Source organism: Melospiza melodia, chromosome 19 (assembly GCF_035770615.1).
Source record: "Melospiza melodia melodia isolate bMelMel2 chromosome 19, bMelMel2.pri, whole genome shotgun sequence".
NCBI lineage: Eukaryota > Metazoa > Chordata > Aves > Passeriformes > Passerellidae > Melospiza > Melospiza melodia.
The window spans coordinates 369,730-390,244 of NC_086212.1; the positions used below are offsets into that span (position 1 = coordinate 369,730).

The 20,515-nt window shown below is 38.4% G+C and overlaps 1 protein-coding gene across 7 annotated transcripts in view; it reads right to left on the reverse strand.

Moving 5' to 3' along the window:
* RBM39 (RNA binding motif protein 39) overlaps nucleotides 1–20,515 on the reverse strand; it is a 28,561-nt gene that overhangs the window by 5,850 nt on the left and 2,196 nt on the right. For 2 of the 7 annotated variants that reach the window (XM_063172035.1, XM_063172033.1), the window contains exons 2-12: nucleotides 18,785–18,847; nucleotides 16,873–16,922; nucleotides 15,476–15,670; nucleotides 10,009–10,074; nucleotides 9,847–9,900; nucleotides 8,348–8,465; nucleotides 7,609–7,761; nucleotides 6,929–7,066; nucleotides 6,373–6,438; nucleotides 5,153–5,357; nucleotides 4,865–4,942 (exon numbers count right to left, since the gene is read on the reverse strand). In XM_063172035.1, coding sequence (XP_063028105.1) covers nucleotides 4,865–4,942; nucleotides 5,153–5,357; nucleotides 6,373–6,438; nucleotides 6,929–7,066; nucleotides 7,609–7,761; nucleotides 8,348–8,465; nucleotides 9,847–9,900; nucleotides 10,009–10,074; nucleotides 15,476–15,670; nucleotides 16,873–16,922; nucleotides 18,785–18,835 — 1,174 coding nt within the window. In that variant the 5' untranslated portion in view covers nucleotides 18,836–18,847. Of the gene's footprint in view, nucleotides 1–3,101; nucleotides 3,283–4,864; nucleotides 4,943–5,152; nucleotides 5,358–6,372; nucleotides 6,439–6,928; nucleotides 7,067–7,608; nucleotides 7,762–8,347; nucleotides 8,466–9,846; nucleotides 9,901–10,008; nucleotides 10,075–10,978; nucleotides 11,362–15,475; nucleotides 15,671–16,872; nucleotides 16,923–18,784; nucleotides 18,848–20,515 lie in introns of those variants that run through there. The other 5 variants (XR_010030045.1, XR_010030046.1, XM_063172034.1 and 2 more) reach the window with 5 other exon arrangements.

Here is a 20,515-nt window from a genome sequence, read left to right on the forward strand (position 1 = left end):
AATGCAGACTTTTCTAGCCATTTCCAAGTAACATGACATCTTTGAGCTAACATAAAACTTCAGAATTCAAGACTGTAACTATAAGCCCCTTCAATCATGGTTCCATTTAAGAGACACTAGGTGTGAGCAAACAATTGCCTTAATTCACTCATTTAGAGAGTAGCAAAGTGATGAGCACCAAGTAAGCTTCCAAGCTTACCTGGAAATACCTGAAGGCACCAGGTATCAACATACTTTTCCCCTTTCTAATAAAACCTCCTCCACGACACTGAAGAACCAACAGAAATAAATGTTTTTCTCTAGATTTTCCTGATGTGCCTTTCCAAGCATTTTGCAAGGAACACGTACCAGGAACCATACTGAAAAGCAAGGGCTGGAAGGAGTAAGCTCTGAAGGTTGAGTTGTAAAAAGAGCCGGTGGTATTTGGCATGTTTTCCATCCAGATCTGAACCCACAGAGTCCTCACCTCCACAGAATGAGAAATATCACAACAGCAAAGGCTGTCTTAGCCTGTATTCTCTGAAGAAATGGCATGGTCTTGGCCAAATCTGTAACTAATTACCTAGTTAATTAATATTCAGACTCTTGTGAAAACAAAGGCCTTTTAAAGAAAACAGCAAATATCCAAACTCCCAATTTAGAGGAGAGACACTTTTCCTGCTGCAATTCCAATCCATCATGTCCAGCAGAACTCGTCTATGTGGGTCAGCCTGGGGCTCTACAGCCAAATCCCTGCACCTAATATGGTAAACCTGCACATATCATCACTGCAAATTCTGTCCACAGCCAAAATCTGTTCTAAGCACAGCAAAGTCAGCCACCACTATCTTGTGCAACAGTTTCACAGGTTAATTATTAACCACATTTGAAACATAACCTGCTGCTCACCAGATCTTTTATCAACAAACTAGGTTCTTTTGTTGCTCGTGACTCAAGAACAGTCTTGTCCTCTCACTTCTAAAATCACTCAAAATTAAGAAATTGATTGTCACTCTATATAGTCAATTCATGTTTCCCTACACATAGTTTTAAAGAGTACGCAGAAACTAAAATTAATACATCTGACCAATTCAGATCAAAGTAACTCTTTCAGTATATTCTTGTTTAACACCTGTAAGAGCAGCAAGTTTAGCACAATGGGAGTACATGTTTAGTGTACACAGAAAGCACAAATACAGACAAATCTATCAAAGTAATTTGTGTCTTAAAATAAAAAGTTTATTTTTAAATCCAGATGGCTTTAAATAAGCCAAAGTCTGCCAAACATTGCCTAGCATCTTGAGTCATTTCTTAGAACAGAGACCAAATAGAGGTCCAGGATGATAATAGCTATCTCTTCCTCTTTTACAGCACACCGTATCAATTTTTTCCATAAACAGACAGCTCCTTCCACAAATAAGGAATGCTTTGTCCCACAAAACAGTAGAAGCATATTCTATAGGCTGATTATTTTAAATTTCCTATGTTGAGAAAGAGAACAGGGAGTACACAGCGACAACTGTTCAGCTTCAAATTCTTTTTCCTGCTGGATAGCCAAATTCTCAGGTGTCCCCTAGAACCAATTCTTTACCTTCCCTACTTTAGTTTTATTGACTCCCTCTTGAACATGGATTATCAGAAGTGTTTGCAGATGTATACATTACACCTCAGATGCTCAGGCCTACTTGCCTCTAGGAACACACCTAATATTTTAATGATATATCATGCTGCCAGGTCATGTTCTGGCTCTGATAAACGGAAGCATTTAGATATTTTTCTCCTCCCTGGCCATTCTTACATTGCTAAGCTCCCAGACTATGCAACTGGAATTTTATTTAACCCTGAAGAGGTGAACAATATACAACACCCCAAAAATTTCTTGTTGACGGCACCTACGCATTTATTCACCTCATTTCTACTACTGACCATTTTCATTCATGTAAATATTACTCAAGACCAGACCAACACCTAAACTTTGGCTTTAACAATAGCCTCCAACTTTCCCAGCTTTCACCTGTAAAAAAGTCCTTCTTTCTCTAAGCCAGCTTCCTGACACACCTTGTACTTCCTGTATTACTCACTTCTCCAGTTTATTAACTTCCAAATGACAGGAATCTAAAGATCAGCAAGAAGCTGCTCCTCCTCTGCCAAGGAAAGGCAATTTAATCAATGACTGTTGGTCTTTAAATACAGTTTCTGACAGTATGCTGTACTTTCATAATATTCTCCAGTTTACCCATCTTTAGTATAACCTCTGAAGGAGCAAAGTCTACTCAGTAACGGGACCAGAATCTGGCCAGACCACATTCTTCTTCCTTCAAGTGTACTTCAACTCTAATTTAGTCACATGTTTCAGCTATGTACACATCATGGACTTAAAATGTTTATCAACAATACCAGAGATGAGACCACATGTTTCATACATGTATTCCATCACTCATTTCATGGGACTTTTACTTCTCTGACCTGTTTACATTAGCCTCTTACTTTTAGCTTTCTTTCTACCTTGGGAGTAATTTTCCTTTTTTATTTTTGAACTACATATTCCTAGCTTACCTTCCTCAAATTCTGAACTTTATGACCAGTATCCCCACTGCAAGTTGAGGCAACTAAATACATACAAACATCCTGGGAGTAGTTTTTCATTCACCTGAGTCCCACTTCCTTTTTTCTTCAAGAGTTGGTAAACCTTCATCTATTGCTTTCATGACTTTAACAATGTCTAACTCAATCAGATTGTTGGCAGACAATTATCTTTTTATCTGTTTCCCCCCAAACTAAAAATCTTGTTTTATTATCAGTCATTTTTCCTATTCTTCATAGGCTGTGTGGTCATTCCTTATTTCTTTTGAGGTAGCTGATCACCCAGGTTCAGCGTGGAGCCCACACTAACAGAACTTTTTCTTCTTTCTGTAGAATACAGATCCAACACAGCATTAGCAATGTAAAACATCCTGCCTGTTCAAACACCCAAGTTGCTCAGACCAGATGACTTAATTGCCTTGTTTCTTCAACCATCAGCTAGACCTGTTTGTGAATACTTCCATTTAAATGTGAGCAACTCATGATCCCTCAAGTCAATGGTCATTTCTATTCTCATCCGTAACATCTTCATTACTTACCAAATTGAGTTTAAAATAGCATCCCCTCTTCATGAGTCAGTGAGTGTTTGATGAAGAAATTTGTCGGATATCACATCCAGGAATATCTGGGCCCCACCATTATTACTAGCAATTCTTCTCCAATCTGTATCGGGGAAGTTAAAGTCTCCCACAATGACATAATTCCTGGTAGTAATTTTCTCTAACAAGAGTAAAGAGATCTTTAATCCATAACCAAATCTCACTTTGGGGACAGCTCATTGACTCTACGGCAGCAAAAAGCTTTATCTTTTTCCAAAGTTACTTAAGTTGCACATGTCTGCGTTATTGCTTTTGTACAATACAAGTGGAAAGAACAATGCTACCCCTACCACCTTAATTTCCACAGTTGCTAACATGCATCTTTTTCTAACATCTGTATTCAGCCTCATGTATTTCTCTGCAGAGAATCATGTTTTCTCATGCTGATTGCATACTACCTGAACCATTCAGCTGTGTCAGACATTTATGGCCATGTTCTTGATTTAGTGAGTTTGGATTTCTTTAGACCTTGTTTGTTTCAAATGCGGGGGAGGAAAAGGACTTGTGTTTTTTTAAAACACTATTCTCATTTCTAATTGCTGACATGTTTCTACATGAGACTGCCAAACCACTTTATAACCTGCATAAATTATGATTTAACTTCAGCGGTGGTTAGCTTTCCTTCTCTTTCTGGACTAGACACACTTTTTCCTCACTACTGCATGTTTTTCACCATTCTCAAACAGGCAACCAGCATTTTTCTGTCACTGGCCAGTTCATTTTCCTTCCAAGGGCACATCTCTAAAACAACTCTATTATATTCTTTTAGCAACTGTCTACAGCTTATGTATGCTCTTCTTAAGACTGCACCTGACCTTTCAGTAACACAATTCAGACCTATCTTATTAAGCCTGAATCACTTCCATCACAAGCTCTGCTGGAAGGCAAACAAGAATGCTACCTTTTCTTTGCTACTTTCTGACACATCCCACACATTCCAGCATCTGGTTATTTGTGACATTCAGGTCCTTTCTACTGTTATGACAGTTTCATATCCCTTGTTCATAGTATTAATCAAAAGTAGCAAAAAAAAAAAAAAAATTACATTCAGGGAGGTTACTCCCTGCTCTAGTTCTGAAGACCCCATGAATAGTTAGTTTTTCAGACCAGCTATGAACTAAGCAGCAGCAATCACATCCCTCAGCCTCATTCCAGCACACCCACCTGCAGAACACACATACAACTATAGCCAAATCCAAGCAATAGACACATTCCCTGACATAAAATGTCTTTCCTCACGAGGACATACACTGTAAAAACGCTGCTGCCATCTTTATGATGTGTCCCCCACAGAGTCCTAATAACCTTCCTGCCCTTTGTACAGCTCTGATTTTTCTACAGGGGTCAATCCCCTTCCAATTCTGAGCCTGCCATTTTCAGCAGTCAACACGTAGGCTGCAGTAGAACATACAAATCCCCACTAGCCCAGAGAATAGTGAAGAGAGGAAGGTTTGGGGTGAAAACCAGCAAATTTGGAAAAATATGCGAAGTGAATCACACCCATCCAAATTGTGATATACCATTATTAGTTACTTGCTTATGATTTTGCAGTGTTTTACAGTGCATAAAACATGCTGCAATACCTCATTTTAAAAGACCAAAATGCATTTTCATTTTAAAAGACAAAAAAACATAGTTAAGTACCGCCTGTCTCAAATTTATAAAGTAATTTTAAAAAATATATATAGGTCATCATTTCTTACCTGTCACTGCTCCAAAGGCCAAAGATCCACTCATCTGCAGAGCCTGCTGTGCAGCTGGAGGAATCTGCAAACCAGTACCTGCAACAGAACACAGAGACACCTTGGAGCAAGCCCTTTCATTTATTTAGGAATGCAGTAACAGAAGCATCATAAATATTCCTCTTGTCATAAAATAAAAAATACCATGCATTTAAATATTTCATTCATTTATCCAAACAGTTCTGTTGAGTGTTTTAATTCAAATTCTGCAAACTTCTTCACACACTTGTTATCCAACATTACACACACCTTCTGCAAGTCTTGCCATCAACTGAAGCCGACCAGTTGTTCCCAAATCAATTCCAGTCCGTTCCAACTCATCACTGTCCAAAAATGAGCTAGCACTGGAAGCATCAGTACGCTCAGTTACATGTCCAACTTTCATTGGTCTCCCAGCCAGCTCAAATCCATTGAGTTGTTCCAGGGCTTTTTTGGCACACTCAGAGTCTGAGAACTGTAGTTTGGAGAAACACAAATTCAGTAATGCTTGCCTACAGGACTCAGCAATGCTTCTACTGTATGTAATATCCACAATTATGCAAACAGGAGAAACTATTTAAGAGATAGCAACAAGCTAATGTACATGTGCTCAGAATTTTTCATTTAAATCAAACACACACATATTTTGGTATTTACTTTCTCATGGTTAGGTACTATATATTTAAATATATTGTTGAAGTTACAGCATCTAGATACTGCAATCAACAGAAGTCATGACTGCGGCTGTCTTTCAAGAGTGACACTTAATTCTTCTGCAACCTTACAACTGCCCTGGTATTTACAGTTTATTCCTAACAGATATTCTGCTTTATGCTGCAAAATATCAAAATAAACACACAAGCCATTTTATCAGTGTTAAAACTGTCAAGTATGAACTATATAGTAAGTTTGGTTTCATTTGTGTCCATGTGCCAGAGGTCCTAGCTGAGACTATTTTCCTCATGACAAATTGCCAGGTCAGTTAAGAAACTGAACTTCACAAAACTGTGTACCTGAGGGTAAAGAGGAAAGATTTTTTTAACTGAAAAATTTTTAGCCCCTATTATTTCCCCTATAAAGTTCAAATTAAATTATTTTCAGCTATAAAAACACCAGTCTTTACTAGTGTCTTTGCCTGCAGAAGACAGCATTTGCTTTTGCTGGCACTGACTACAGAGGAAACTATTCCCATCTAAACATATTCACTGCTCATTCTCAATACCCAGACAACCATCAGAAACAAAGAAAAAGCCACTGCTGCATCCTGCAACATGACACTTCTGAAATAACATATACAGTTATCGAGTAGCATTTTAGTACCTCCCATGCATATGTAACAAATTTAGATCGTGCTTAGTTCATTATGCTTTGATTGCTACTATATAACCACATAAACATACACAGGAAGGTTGACATATAGAGATATATACTCCTGCAAGGGAAGGTTACACTCAGAAATCATCTTAGAAACCTGGCAATTCTAGTCATACCGTAATGAATCCATATCCTTTTGAGCGTCCAGTTTCACTGTCCATCATGAGCTGAATACTTTCAATCTGCAGATAAGAAAAAAGCTATTTACTAACAGACATTTTGGAACAAACTCCGAGATACCAGAACACAACATGAAAACAGCCCTGTCAAATTGTCAAATACACAGACATGAACATGAAACTATTACTTTTTATAAATTAGTTTCTCATTCCTTCCTCATTTCAAAATTAGTATACAGACAGCTAAATAGGTACTTGGATAGTGAGAGAAGCAGGCAAACATAAGGGTTTTGAGCTCATCTATGGGTAGAGGCTTGATGCAGAATTCTAGCAGCATAAGCACACAGAGATGATCAGATCGTAACTGAAACGCACTCATCATGGCACTTCATATGCTGAGAAACCCTGTTTTACAAACTAAGAAAAGCAGTATGCCTGACAAGTGCTTTGTGAGTATGAAGCTGAATTATTTCCAGAAGCTGCTAAGGCTCTACAACTAAGCTAGGTTTTTCAAATAAACTACTCTAACACAACATGCCAAATTCAAGTTTACCCTGCCAAATGGCTCGAAGATTCCTCGAAGCATATCTTCAGTTATATTGAAGTGTAATGATCCCACATAGAGCCTCATAGGACCAGCACTGCCCTTCTGCAGATTATTTGCCATTGCTGCTGCTCTGTTTTTCTCTGCCTACGGAGAAAATAAAAATTCACCTTCAATAAGAAATCAATAAAAAACCCCTAAAATAAGAAGTAAATGCCTATTAGACCTAAACTAGAAGATTCACCAAACAAACAGAAGCTGTTGCATGATGTGCAGTCTATCAGACTTGAACTTAAGAGCTACAAAACCCAAGATCATGACCAAGTACAGAGACAAGAGACTCCAAAAGCCTTCAAATTGAACAACTTCATGCAAAATTCTGACTTCTACCTAGGAAATTATCTAGAAGGCATACACAATACAGCCTTCACTTCTGTAACACTATTAACAATTTCTTTACTGTTATTTGTTTAAGATCAGCATTTTCCTAATACCTTTACACAACTTTCAATCACTTTAATTTGCCTGTTATCTACTGGCAACAAAAATCCATTTTACTAGCTTAAATAATCATCCTTGTTACAGTTTTCCAAACATTCAGTAGTAGCCAAATTTTCAAACAAAGTTTCTCATCAAAATACAAGAAGCATAACTCTGCATGAACAAAAATGAGGTTTACAATTCCTTACCTGTGATGCCTGTACTATGATAGGTACACCCAGGACTCTCTGTCCAGTCAGTCCTATTGCCAGGGGCACTGAACTAACATCAACAAATTCAACATAAGCAATCCCCTTTGAACGTCTGGAATTTCTATCTGAAATCATTCGCACATCACGAACCTGAAAGGCAACAACAGAGATGGAAATACTTTTAGAGAAAGATGAAAAAACCTAACGCAGCCTATTTCTCAGACACATATTAATACTGAGAATTATGTGCCAAGCCAACAGCTTTAACTCTACAGCAGCATACACTTTTTGTAACAAACATATCCCAGTGGCAAGCTAGCACTAAAGCTGTTTTGTATGTGACAGAGCTTGCAGCACTCTAATGCTTTACACCAGAACCTTGCAGCTGATAGAACAAATGAAGTTTTTCCAACTTAGAAGTGAGATGAATTTTCAAATGACACTATAACTGACTGACCTATCTAAAAAAAGAAGAAAATATGAAAAATGAAGTTGAGTCAGAATTGCATCAACATGTTTTGCCTCACATCACATGAACAAGCAGCTACTGAGAAACTACATTTTTGTGTTCAAAGATTTTAATAATTAGTTCATCATTAATCCCTCTTTGCACAGGCACAAGAAGCTCCAGAGAGTCACATGCTTACAATTCTGAAAAAATACTGAACCTGTACTAAGTTGTACTAGGACAGCTTGTGGCAAAGTTCAAAATTTTTTTAACTTCCCTATCAATTACCTTCCCTACTGTAGAGAAAAATTCTTCCAGGTCTCTTGGTCGAATTCTTGCAGCCAACTGCATGCAGAACACTGTTCGAGCATCCCTCTCTTCAGGGGTAAGATTATCAATAGGTTCTCTGGAAAGAGTAAAGTTCAGCTAAAAAATCAACTGAATTGAGATAATTCATCTTTGGACCACACATGATACACTAAACAATCAGTACTTCATAGTCTGATAGGAAAAAAAAAAGTCTGCTGTATTTAAAAAAAGGCAGAATAAAGAACTGAAGGGAATACCAAATATTAACATGGCAAATTGTAACATGACTGAATATCCTATTTCACCTGTGAGCACCAAATATAACTGGAAAATTCTATTTTATATGCAAAACCATAAACTGAGGTACCATTTTGCTACTGTCCAGAACTGGTACCAGATAGCACTGGAGCTTACATGTCCTTTTCATCAAAAAGATGGAAGAACAAGAATATAAAAGCAAACGGGGCAAACTAGCACAGACTGGCTATCCAAATTCTCAGAGAAGTAGTGTGGGCTAGGCTTTACTAACTCACATCTTGCATTTACCCAGTCACTTTGGAGTCACTACAGCCACCACATAAAACCAGACTGACTCCCTGTAAACAGAACGCGCAGTCCTCATTCCACAGTTTCATCTTGTTAACCCATAAAGAAGTATGAATAGTATTGAATTACTGGAATGAACAGTAGAATTACTTTGATCCTTGACACATTAAGAACTACAATAATTTTATTTATTAGCTGAAATTAGATGCACCACTGTTAACATATTGAAGCTTCAAATCTAAACAAATCTGACTTGTACTCAAGTACAAAGTACATAAGAAGTAGCATGGTGTATCCTGGATTGAGTATCCATCGATGTAGTATGTATTTTTATTAAATTAACCACATAGATACTAATCACTTAGAAAACACAATAAAAATTTAAACATCATTATCTTAGTAAGAGTTTGCCAGTCATTGAAAAACAAAATGAGATTGGTGAAATTTGACTGCATTAACGTAAGAGAATAATCTCATTAGCAGCTATCTAAATCCTATTCCCTTAAATGAGAAGACTAAGAATGAATAAGCAGCTTCTGGACTGCAGAGGCATATAGCCTCTCAACAAATAACACTAATAAATACTGGACAGCAAAAAGAAGCATTTGTACTTTCCCATTTCATACTCTAGATTATTAACTATGATTCAGCAGAAAAACTAATTTAAATCATAACTAATGGGGAGAAGATTGAAAATACAAAAACACAAACTAATCAAGACTTGTTTTGCAAACTGACATTATTTACAACCTTTTATGACATGGGGAGAAAGCAACATACTATCAATATTCTTTTCTCACTAGCTTTCTCAATGAATTCCAGCATCACTTATGAGTGCTGGAGAGCAAGTAGTCATTCATTATTTCATCATCACTTTTCCAACTCCAACTAGACAAAAACAAACAAATCCAAACATAGGTAAAAAGTCATACCTAACAGGGCTTTTGTCTTTTCTGAAAGGACTTTTGCTTCTAGAGCGGCGTCTGCTAAAAAGAAAGATCAACAAGATTAGAAGAAAACTTTTCAATATACCACTCCTGGTTCTAAACAAAATCTATTAATGATGCAATGAAAAACAGAGAAAAGTCAAAAACCTTAATTTGATGCTGTGAGGCAGACCAATCTTCCCTCTGATGGCACTGTTGAATTTTGGACCAGAACTATGGCAGAAGAAAAGACAAAAGACCTGAGTATTTGAATTCAAAATTTCCTGTCTGTACTCACATTACACTCCAAGTGCTCACCCACCCTTGCCTCTGAACTTGTCAGCATTTCCATTAGCAGCACTCACAGCATGCATCAGATAATCAGTTGGTTACCAATACATGCAGCACTTCAGACCATAAGGCACAGAATATGATCCCCTCCCACTTTCATCTACACCACAAAATCCCAGAATATGCAGGACTCTTCATGAGACAGTCAGCCATAGCACATTTGTATATGCAAACTATTCTGAGCTACAGTTACTGTTATAACTATTTTCACCTGTCTTTTTGTCCACATGCAAGTTCTACATACTGACGACTGCAAAGCATAACATTCATGGCCTGGAACTCAGCTTCAGAGCTGTATGCCAAGTGGTACTGGCAGGATTACTTGCTCAAGTGTAACATTTTAAAATCAAAAAGTTCCAAGAAATTTAAGCTGCAAGAGCAAACCAAAAGTGGCTCCATGCAGACACCTGCAAGGGACACATTCACTAATGGTGCCTTGGCTCTAACCACTGAAGTGCTGCAAATATATAAATGAAGCTTCCTTAAAATTCCTCATGGCCATCAAACCACAGAAACAGTGAACCCAGCAGTCAGCTGTAAACAGACATGTAACCACAAAAGGAATCCAATCTCTTGACTGAATCTAATTTAATTCCCCAGGCTTCACACAGAGTCTCTTAGAAGAAACTGTAATCTGCCCTTCGCTTCCACGTTCAGGACAGTCCTCTTGCTAGTTAATGGGGCACCCATGAAGAGACTGAGACAAGAGCAGTAAGATTTATCCTATTGTGCTCTCCCTGAATTTGATCTCCTGGTAGAGAGTTGTTCAAAAGGCAAAGAACAACACCTGTTAACATTCTTCCTGTATCTCCACCAAGCGCAGAGGCACTGCACAGACTGAACGCTGTGCACTGGGCTTTGGCTTTCCATCTGTACACAACTGATTCTTTCTGCTGTTGCTACAAATTGATGTAAAACACCCTGAAAGACACGGCAGGCTGAAGACATTAAGTAGTCTTTCACTAAATCCATTTGGTCACGCAATTTGTCTGAAAAATGTCTTCTTGCTCCTCAGTGGAGCAGTAATGCTTATAGCTAAACTCAGCATCCGCCACAAGGAGGAGGATGCCCATTTTTTTAAGCATGTCATGACACAGGTGGAAGTAGTGGGCCAAGATCCAAAACCGTGCTGGCCAGGTTAAAGCAAGGGAAATATGGCCCTGTACAACACTGGAAAAAAAATAAAGAAAAAAGACCATTTAGAAACTACTCATGAAGAGAAGATAACTACTTACTGAGAGAAAATAAGACATAAAACACAGACACATGTTGAGATGAGATCACAATTGATCAAAACCAGACTTTTTTTTTTTTTGCCTAGGAGAAATTACTCCCTTTCCTGCTCAAGTCCAGACAAATTATTGCCAGGAGTGTCCATTCAGGTTCTTCAGTATCTATGGAACAACTACCAAAAGCTGCATCTGGAAATACTGGTACTAATTTCAGAGGCTACCTTCTTATCAGACATGGGACTACCTTGCATTTTCACATCAGATGTAAAACATGGTGCTCTCTATTTTAATTCAAATGCAGACAGACAAACCAATTACAGTGACTCCAGAACACTAACATGAAGACCAAACTAAACAATAATAAATAGTTAAGAGCACGAGTTTTCAAGGAAAAGGTGAAAGAAATATTTTAAGTACTCATCTAAATCTAATGAATAACAAAACCAAAACACAAACAACTGAGAAGTAACAGTTTTCAAATGCATGCACAAGGCGGGGGTGGGGGTGGAGGGAGGAGGAAAAACCCACAATCCATCACAACTCCAAAAATCTCCATTTTTTTTTCTTGACTAGTACTATCTTATTTACAGAACTCCATGAGACCAACATTAAGAAACCCCAGACCACTGGAACACACCAAGCAGAAAACTACCTAGGGCAAGGTGAGAGCCCAAATTATCTTCTCAAAATCAACAGTTTACCCTTTTCAACAGTATTCTCCCTGTGTTTTTCTAAGGAGACTTGCTTGTAAAGCTCTAGATCTCAAGTAAAGTTTCTACATTGCTTCTACTGTCTCTACAACTGTTGCCCAGTTCCTGCTAACCTGTACGGAAACACCATGTCACAAGCCATTAATCTCTATGTCTAGGAGTCACCTTCTTTGTAAGCCAAAGTCCCGTGTGCAGCCAAAGCACACACTTCCACAAAACCTAAGAGATGCCACAGGGCCCAATAATGTCAGGTCAGAAGACAGCTAGCAAATTATCAGCTGTTACCTACTCACTCATATTCAAGATTCCAACAAAAAAATGTCGGACAAGGCAAACTCTGGCTAACAGAGTCCAGGAGAATCACAAGGAACTTTCAGTCATCATTGTAATAAACCTGTTTTCCTAACAGCTTTGTCTAAATTTGTAATTTCAAAATAGAAACAGGATGGTCTAAGTGACTGCTACTTTATGTTAGCAGCAGCTGGGATTTGCCCAACAGATGTCTAAGCAAGACTACTCAGTCAAGTTCCTTCTCCTAAGAGACCTTATGATACAGCTATGTAACACTTAAGGGACAATATATGTGAAAATAACATGAGATAAAAAACCCTGTGAACACTAAGCAATGCAATACAGTCACCTAATTTTAACCTAATTTAAAATTAAAACATTTAACCATATTTGAAGCCTAAAGTGAGAAACTCAAAGTTTTCAGGTTCCCTGTAGCACTCTCCTCTCCTTTTCCTTCAGAATTATCTATACTAAACTTTTTTCCTCACTACTGCTGAGATGCCTCCTAGCTACTCCCAGCAGTAAAACCATCTTGGTTTACAGAAAATCAGCTCGAAATGAGCCTTTATAAAGCTCATGAGGAAGATCACAAGGAGGAGGAAGAGTAAAAAATAATATAAAATAGAAGCCATTAAGCAATTTGATCTAGATACTGCAGTTAGCCACAACCCTGTCATCACTAACTCCAACCCAAAACTACCGTAACAGCCCCACAAGGAGAGATTCCAGAAATAAATTCTCCAGCCAGAAAGAGTACTCTGGCAGTCACTTTTGAAACACTGAACTTATGCCACTCATACAGAGACAACTTCTTCAAATGAAAGCTCAGTATAGGTAGATCCAAAGGTGGCTGGTGATGCAGGAGGGCTTTATCACCAAAGTTTTCATCTCTCTGAAATTCAGCATCTGTTACATAGATTTAAAAGTGAGTGCCTGCGTTTTAAGAGCCCTGAACAGGAACTCTTCACAATCCCTTCTCTTTCACACATTTAGAGCCAAAACTAGAACTCTGGAATCACATTAGCATGTTTATCATTTTAACAGGACTGTTCATCCTCTGCAACTGAATGACAGCAACTGCTTGCTGACTGCCATCAGTCAACACCAAACCTTCTGGGACACATGTGCTTGCCCTATACCAGTATTCCACAAAACCATCTAAACACACTAGAATTCTACTTGGTTAAGTGAAAGCAATGATTTGGCAACTGAAGCAGTGAACAAACTATCAAATGAACAGCACAACTATGTACCCTCAGAGCATAGTACATTATCCCTGCTTCTTGCTCCCTGTATCTCAACACCAGAGCAATCACCCAGAACAGCTACGAGAGAGTGTCAGGATAGCAAAAAAGACCCCTTGCAACTACTTACCTTTCTGGCATAACATATCTCAGAGCATTAAAACAGGCATGGGTTATTGTAGAACAATACTTTCAACCTCTAATTGCAGAAATTATTTTGGAAGACCAGAATACTGGAACTCCCAAATTTCTCCAGGTGAAAAACCTCCTCACCCAGTGACAACAAGAAAAACAAAGAACAAAACCCTCCAACACAGCTGGAAGAACGCAGCAACTCCCAAGAGCTCCCAAGCAACCACAAGATGAAACAAAGGACATCCTCTCCACACAACACTGCACTGGAGGGAAGGATGCCAGCAGGCTCCATATACAGAAGGCTGAAGTTTTTGATCAAGGTCCTCTGTACTTTGAGCCACAACAGTGGTACTGGCATAACCCAACCAGCTACTGTCATCTTACACACGCAACAGAGTTGTGGGAAAACTACTCTGCACTGCTGAAATCTTTACAGCTGAAGTCCAGAGCTGTGTACAGAGGCTCTGATACTCAAGACAAAGGAAAAGCAGGGCTGATATATTATGATCCCCACATACACAGGGCTGATGATGCACAGGACGCCATTGCACCCTAGAGGACCCAGGAACTGCAGCAGGTTTTCATGACGAAAATGCCAACATCCAGATGACTTGGCACAGAGTGAGACCCTGAGACCTCAGGAAGTTTTTGTTTGTAGTCCAAGAGTACAAAAAGCCCGAAGAAAAACATTCATGCTCATAAAACTGGACAAGCCTACAATTTGTCAGAAGGTAAACACTGTCTGCTCAAACATCTTGAAGAGATTTCTCTATCATGGATGGCATTATATGTCATGATTAAAAAAATACATTCTTTTCAAATGCCTTCTTTTAACATCATCTTTCATTCCAAAATTTGACAACAGTTGAGATGAGACCTGCACAACAACAGAGACAAACAGCAGCCTCAGGTAATCAATGACAGTCAAGCATACAGCCCAGTTCTCACTGAGTTTCTGCAGAAAGAGGCAATGGGAAGCATAGGGGAGAGCCACAGTACAAACCATCAGAAACAATACTGTTGAAAAAACATCTTTTGAGAATTGATTTACAAATGTCTGGAACCACCTACTGCTGAAGTTCTATCAAGCTAAATATCTGAGAGGAATTGTCAGCCTCTAAACAAGTCTGAGAAAAAAGCAGGGCAAATTTGCAACACACAGGCATTACTAAGACAAGATGCTCCCAGTTTGGATGCATAAACATGGAATATGTTTGTGTGAATATCCATTTATGGAGTTAATGTTCAAGAACAGCAAGACAGCAAAAATCTTTAGTAATACCCAAAAAAAAGGATACGAGCCTGGAACCAAATAAACATACTACTATTAATTTTTTGGCAGTTAAGCCATCAAGTTCATATACTTTAAATAGTTAGGGCATGGAGAGAATTTGGTTGTTATATTGATTTTGTGATAAACTTAGTTTTCCACTCAGCTGTACACATTCTTTCATTTGCTTTCCCATCTCTGTCTTGGCTAAGAATGAAAACTAGAAGAGGAATATTACTATCCTCATTTTCACTCTGTATTTACTGACATTCTTTAAACTTCACCTCTCACTTTCTTTTCAATTATAATTATTGACCAATTTAGAAAGCAGAGAGTGAAACTTCAACCTTCCACATTGTAACAGTGAAGCAGCACACATGCAACTCTGAACAAGTAACCTACTAGGGACTTCTGTAGCGGCCTCTGAATCTGCGGTCTCTGCTCCTAGACCGGCTGCGTCTGCGTTCTTTGCTTCTGCTCCGTTTCCTTTCCCGGCTTCTGCTCTTTTTCCGTTCCCGATCTCGGCTCCGTTTGCGTTCCTTACTTCTGCTCCTCTTTCTGTCATGGCTTCGACTTCGACTCTTGCTCTTTTTTCTCCTGACAAAGAAAAGTGCAACTTCAGATACACATACAGTTCAGTGTTATTTACCCCACATTCCCTCTGTTACAGACACTGATGGGAAAAGCTTGTACCTGATGGTATTTGTACTTTTTACTGTAAATGGGTGGCTAAGCATGTCAGCAATCTCCTTTCATGAGCCACATGAAATCGGCAACAGCACATTTTTCTTTTAAATTTTTTAATTGCTAGAGAGTGCTTTCAGAGGAGTAAAAGGACTAAAAACCCATTTCCTATGTTAGACCTAGTACCCAGCAATTGCAGTACTTCATCTGGTGTTCAAACATACTTCGTGATTTTAAAAATAAATCATATAGCAAAGTAAAACAAAATGCAACAAAAACAGAAAGAAAGGCAACTCTGGGGTTGTTTCCTCTTAATACTCCCTGCCAATTGTCTTTTACATGCTGCTTAAGAGTTTTGCTTCCTACTTGCTACTCTCACTCATATTATTTAGAACACAAGTACAAGCATGTAATCTGTATGATTTCAGAAGGTGACAGCAGCATACATGCTGACTTCAGTGCATTTCTGTAATACACAGCTAACTTTTTACTGTTTTGTCAACTATCAACTTTGTAATTTTTCTCTTTACATCAATAACCTCTTCACCAAATGATGCTTATAAGGTAAGGAATTTATTTTACAGACTACACATCTTTTGGGTATCACATCCAGGTGTTCACATGCTGGAATTACGCTTGCTGAGCAAGGTGTGCTTGTACTCTTGTTTTTTAAAAAACTTGTATTATAAATTTAGACATCTTCAAAGGGCAGGGACGCAGAGAACAGAGCAGGATGATTCAACACCCTAAACCTTTTCAAGAAATCACTGGTATCTTTAACAGCTTTCCACTGCTCCAAACCACAATTCTACAATAAATAAGTTTTAAAATGCAAAATCCATTGCATAGGTAAATTAACAAAAGTAATTTAAATATGCTGAACATACTAAGTCTGCATTTTTATCTGATGCTAGGTGAATGTTTCTGCAATTTACATTACATCAGTTGCAAAGGGTATTAACTACATTTGTAAACAAAATAAAATTTCCAAATTGCTGCAACTGCAAATTCCAAGCTTTGGCAAACTATTTCCTCAAACACCACTGACACGGATTCACAAGTCCACAAAAACCAGCAGCCTCTACCTAAATGCAGAGAACTGAGGAAATACTTACTTCTTGCTGCGTTCTTCATGGCCATTGGCACTGCTCAATTTGTTCTCATCCTAAGCAGGGTTGATAGAAGAACATCGTGAGGACGAAGTGGAAATATTTCAAGTGGTCAAAGGGTAATGGGAATAGGAATAAGAAAATAAAAAACAAAAATTTTAATACTAAATTACTTGTTTACAGTTTAATGTGGAAAGCTTTAGAAAATTTAGGTAGGCATGTTTAACCACTTTGCTGCTTAAATTTAAGTCATACAATTACAAAATACAAGACTTACATCATTTAAAAGTGTGTATTAAATTGTAGATACTTCCATACATGGTTTAGAGAGCAAGTTATCCTGTAGAATTCAGCACTCAAGTGACTAAATGTTATTTCTATAAAATTTAAGAGGAAGTCTGAGGTGTTTGCGAGCCCCTCTGATTAGTACCAAGGCTATATCTCTGCCTAAGCCCCGTGGCTACACTAGCAGCCAGCCACTATCGATTTCCTGTGACCGATGCCATTCCCGAGATCTTCACTCATTTTCGTTGAAGGGTTGTAAGAGCTTGATGTCACCTCTGTCACACATCTCGCCCTGAAGCAAACAGGGATTCACACTGCTTTAGTAACGTCGAGTCCCAAGAAAGCCATCAATAATCCACCAGTGCAGCCTAAACATCCCCTATTTCCATACCTGTTTACATGGAAAATATCCATGTTAAGCCAGGACATAAGAATTTTAACACAACAGTTCACAAATTTCTCTTCAAGATGTAAATGTAACTGCTAAATATTACATTAACTAAATATACCACTTAAAACTTACAAATGCTCATCCAAAAATTCATGACATGGTTGTAATAAACACTGCAGAACAGACTGACAACAGCTGCTATATAACTTATATACTGGCTTTACAGTTTAATCACATTGGTTACATCAAAAGTACAATTCCTAGGCGATTTAAACTTATATACATTTCTTCCAAAATCAGTAGCTAAAGCATGCAGTCTGTTAACACTTCACCACCGTCTGGTGGAAAACAAAAAAAGACAGTATTCATTTGCTGCTGGTTTAAGTGAAGGACATCATTAAGCTAATTGATAAAAATTTTACAGAAAAATTGACATTTCCTAATTAAACAACTAGGACAGAAGAACACAAGAGCTTCTTTTAGAATGATACCGCAGACTGTGATACTGTCTTTTACTTGCTAAGAACATTCTATTCAGGGATCCAAGAATTTCTGTAAATTCATTCACTCAGCAATTGATTTTCATCTGCCCTGTTGAAAGATTACCCGCCAGCAGCCTTCTGCATTAAAAGCAAGTCCCACTCTTCTCGCACTGAGCAGATTGTTCAAATATTTACTTGCCATGGGACTGGTGAAAAGGTTATTCTTGGAGCCCCGCTGTTTTCCCAAACCACTGCATTCACCTTGTTGCTATACCAAACTAGAATTCACAATTTTAGAGGAAAGGTTTTAGGATTTTGGTTTCTGGGGTTTGTTTGATTTTGGTTTTGTTTAGTTGGTTTTTGGGTGGATTTCTTTTGTTTTGTTTTGATTGTGTTTGGTGGCTGTTTTTTTTTTTTTTAAACCTAGGGGACCACAGTACAGCGATACGTCACTCAATTACTACCTTATGATTGACAGTTCACACTGGAATCAAAGGTGAATTCATGGGAGTAGAGGTGAGATATCGTTAGGCAAGTCTACAAAGAGAGATAGATGGGCATTTATTCATCACGCTGAAGTGAAACTACTGCACAATATAATTACATTAACAGTATATATTAACTTGAAAGTTACATGTAATGTATGTCCAATAAGATAAATCATGAGGGCTCCAGGGATGTTAGTTTACAGTTCAGCAGTAGTTTCAAGAATAATGCTAAATTAAGGTAAACAGGACCTCATTGGCATATTTTTTCTCACCTTCTTGTAAGGAGCTTCAAGCATTGCTTCAATATCAATATCATCAGCCATTTTTCAGGACACCTGAAAGAAGAAACAACTTTCATCTGAGTTGGAAAACACCCTTGTGCTTTATATTCCAAAAGCTTTTGTTTATGAGGTCATCACTGCACTGGCTCGAATTCACTAAACATTTAAAAATTCAGAAGGTATTTCCAACAAAAACTGGAATGAAGTTTTGCCCAATGAGATAGTAACGAATGTGTCCGAAATAATTACAGCTGCAAACAACAAAATGTGACTGAACACCATTAGCCAGAGGAAATCCAGAAGCATTCCATGAATTTCTTTCAAAACAAAGAGCACAGCATATTTATGACACAAACACAGCTCTGGTGGCCATCTTGAGAAGTGCTAGAGCTTCAGCAAAGGACAATGAACAATCAGGCAAACCTGTTCACAGCTCCTAGCCTTTGCCACCATCATTTAGCAATCTCAGCATGGGGACACCATGGTGCTTTAAGAAATGCAGCTTAATCCATTACAAGGGTCATAGGAAAACAGTTATGATTCCAGTACTAGGAGCTAGTAAAGCATACAAAAAGTCACCACACCAGGTAACACTTGACACCATAGACATTTTGGGTTTAGCTGCTCCTCTTATTTCTATTTTCAACCCCTTAATATAATTTTATGTTCACTATACTCTGAATCACTTTGACACTTAGACTCTTGGTTTCCAGCAACCTAAAGTGGATTAGGTTATGGAGTGGACAGGAGGGTGAAGTTATTGTGTTCCTTCACCAGAAATTGTTCTGACGCGATGATTAAATCAGGCCTGTGGTCTGATCTTCATCCTTTTGGCTGAGGGCTCGATGTGGTTCAATCAGATTAACAATGCCCGCCTTCGGCCGTGCTCTTCTGCCAGAAACTACACCTCCCTTCATGGGCTAGCAGTGTCTTGCAGAATTTTTTAGCCACTTCAATTCCAAGTAAAACAATCTGTCAATGACCTGCTCTTCAGGTGCAGCTTTTGGCCCAAGCCACTGCAGATTGCTGAAGCCCTGAAATTCCATCCAGTCTAGAATTTCACATCTCAAAACAAAAACATCCATCACACCAGGTAACACTTGACACCATAGACATTTTGGGTTTAGCTGCTCCTCTTACGTCTAATTTCAACCCTTCAATATAATTTTATGTTCACTATACTCTGAATCACTTTGACACTTGATTTCCTCTCCCTATGCAGGTATGCTATTAAGCACCTCTCAAGACTCTTGGCGTTAAACTTAGATATTCAACTTCCTCAAATCTCTTAGTGGAAGTTTCTCTTCTTTTTCTTTCTTAAGCTCCAGAATGGCCAGTCCTCTAGATCAGAGTCTGACAGCCCAACACTGAAGGTTTGTGTGTGCACCATAAAATGGATTTTTAATTATTCAGATTAGTTCTTGCACCTTGTCTACAGGCAGCAGAACTGTGCTGTCCTGAGACTTCAGCAGAATAACAAAAATGCTCCAACACATCAAGATCCTTTACACCAGTCACTTATAACGTCATAATTGAGAATGCTTTGCCAGAGCTGCAGCACACCTGACCCTGGCCCAGGGATACATTCCAGAATAAAACACCATCCTCAGGCAGGATCACAACACTGGAAGTTCACATTCAATACTTAATTGAGGCATACTAACCTCATTTTCAAATTATTACTGTTGGGCTACAGTGCTATCGCTTACAGATATGACTGTC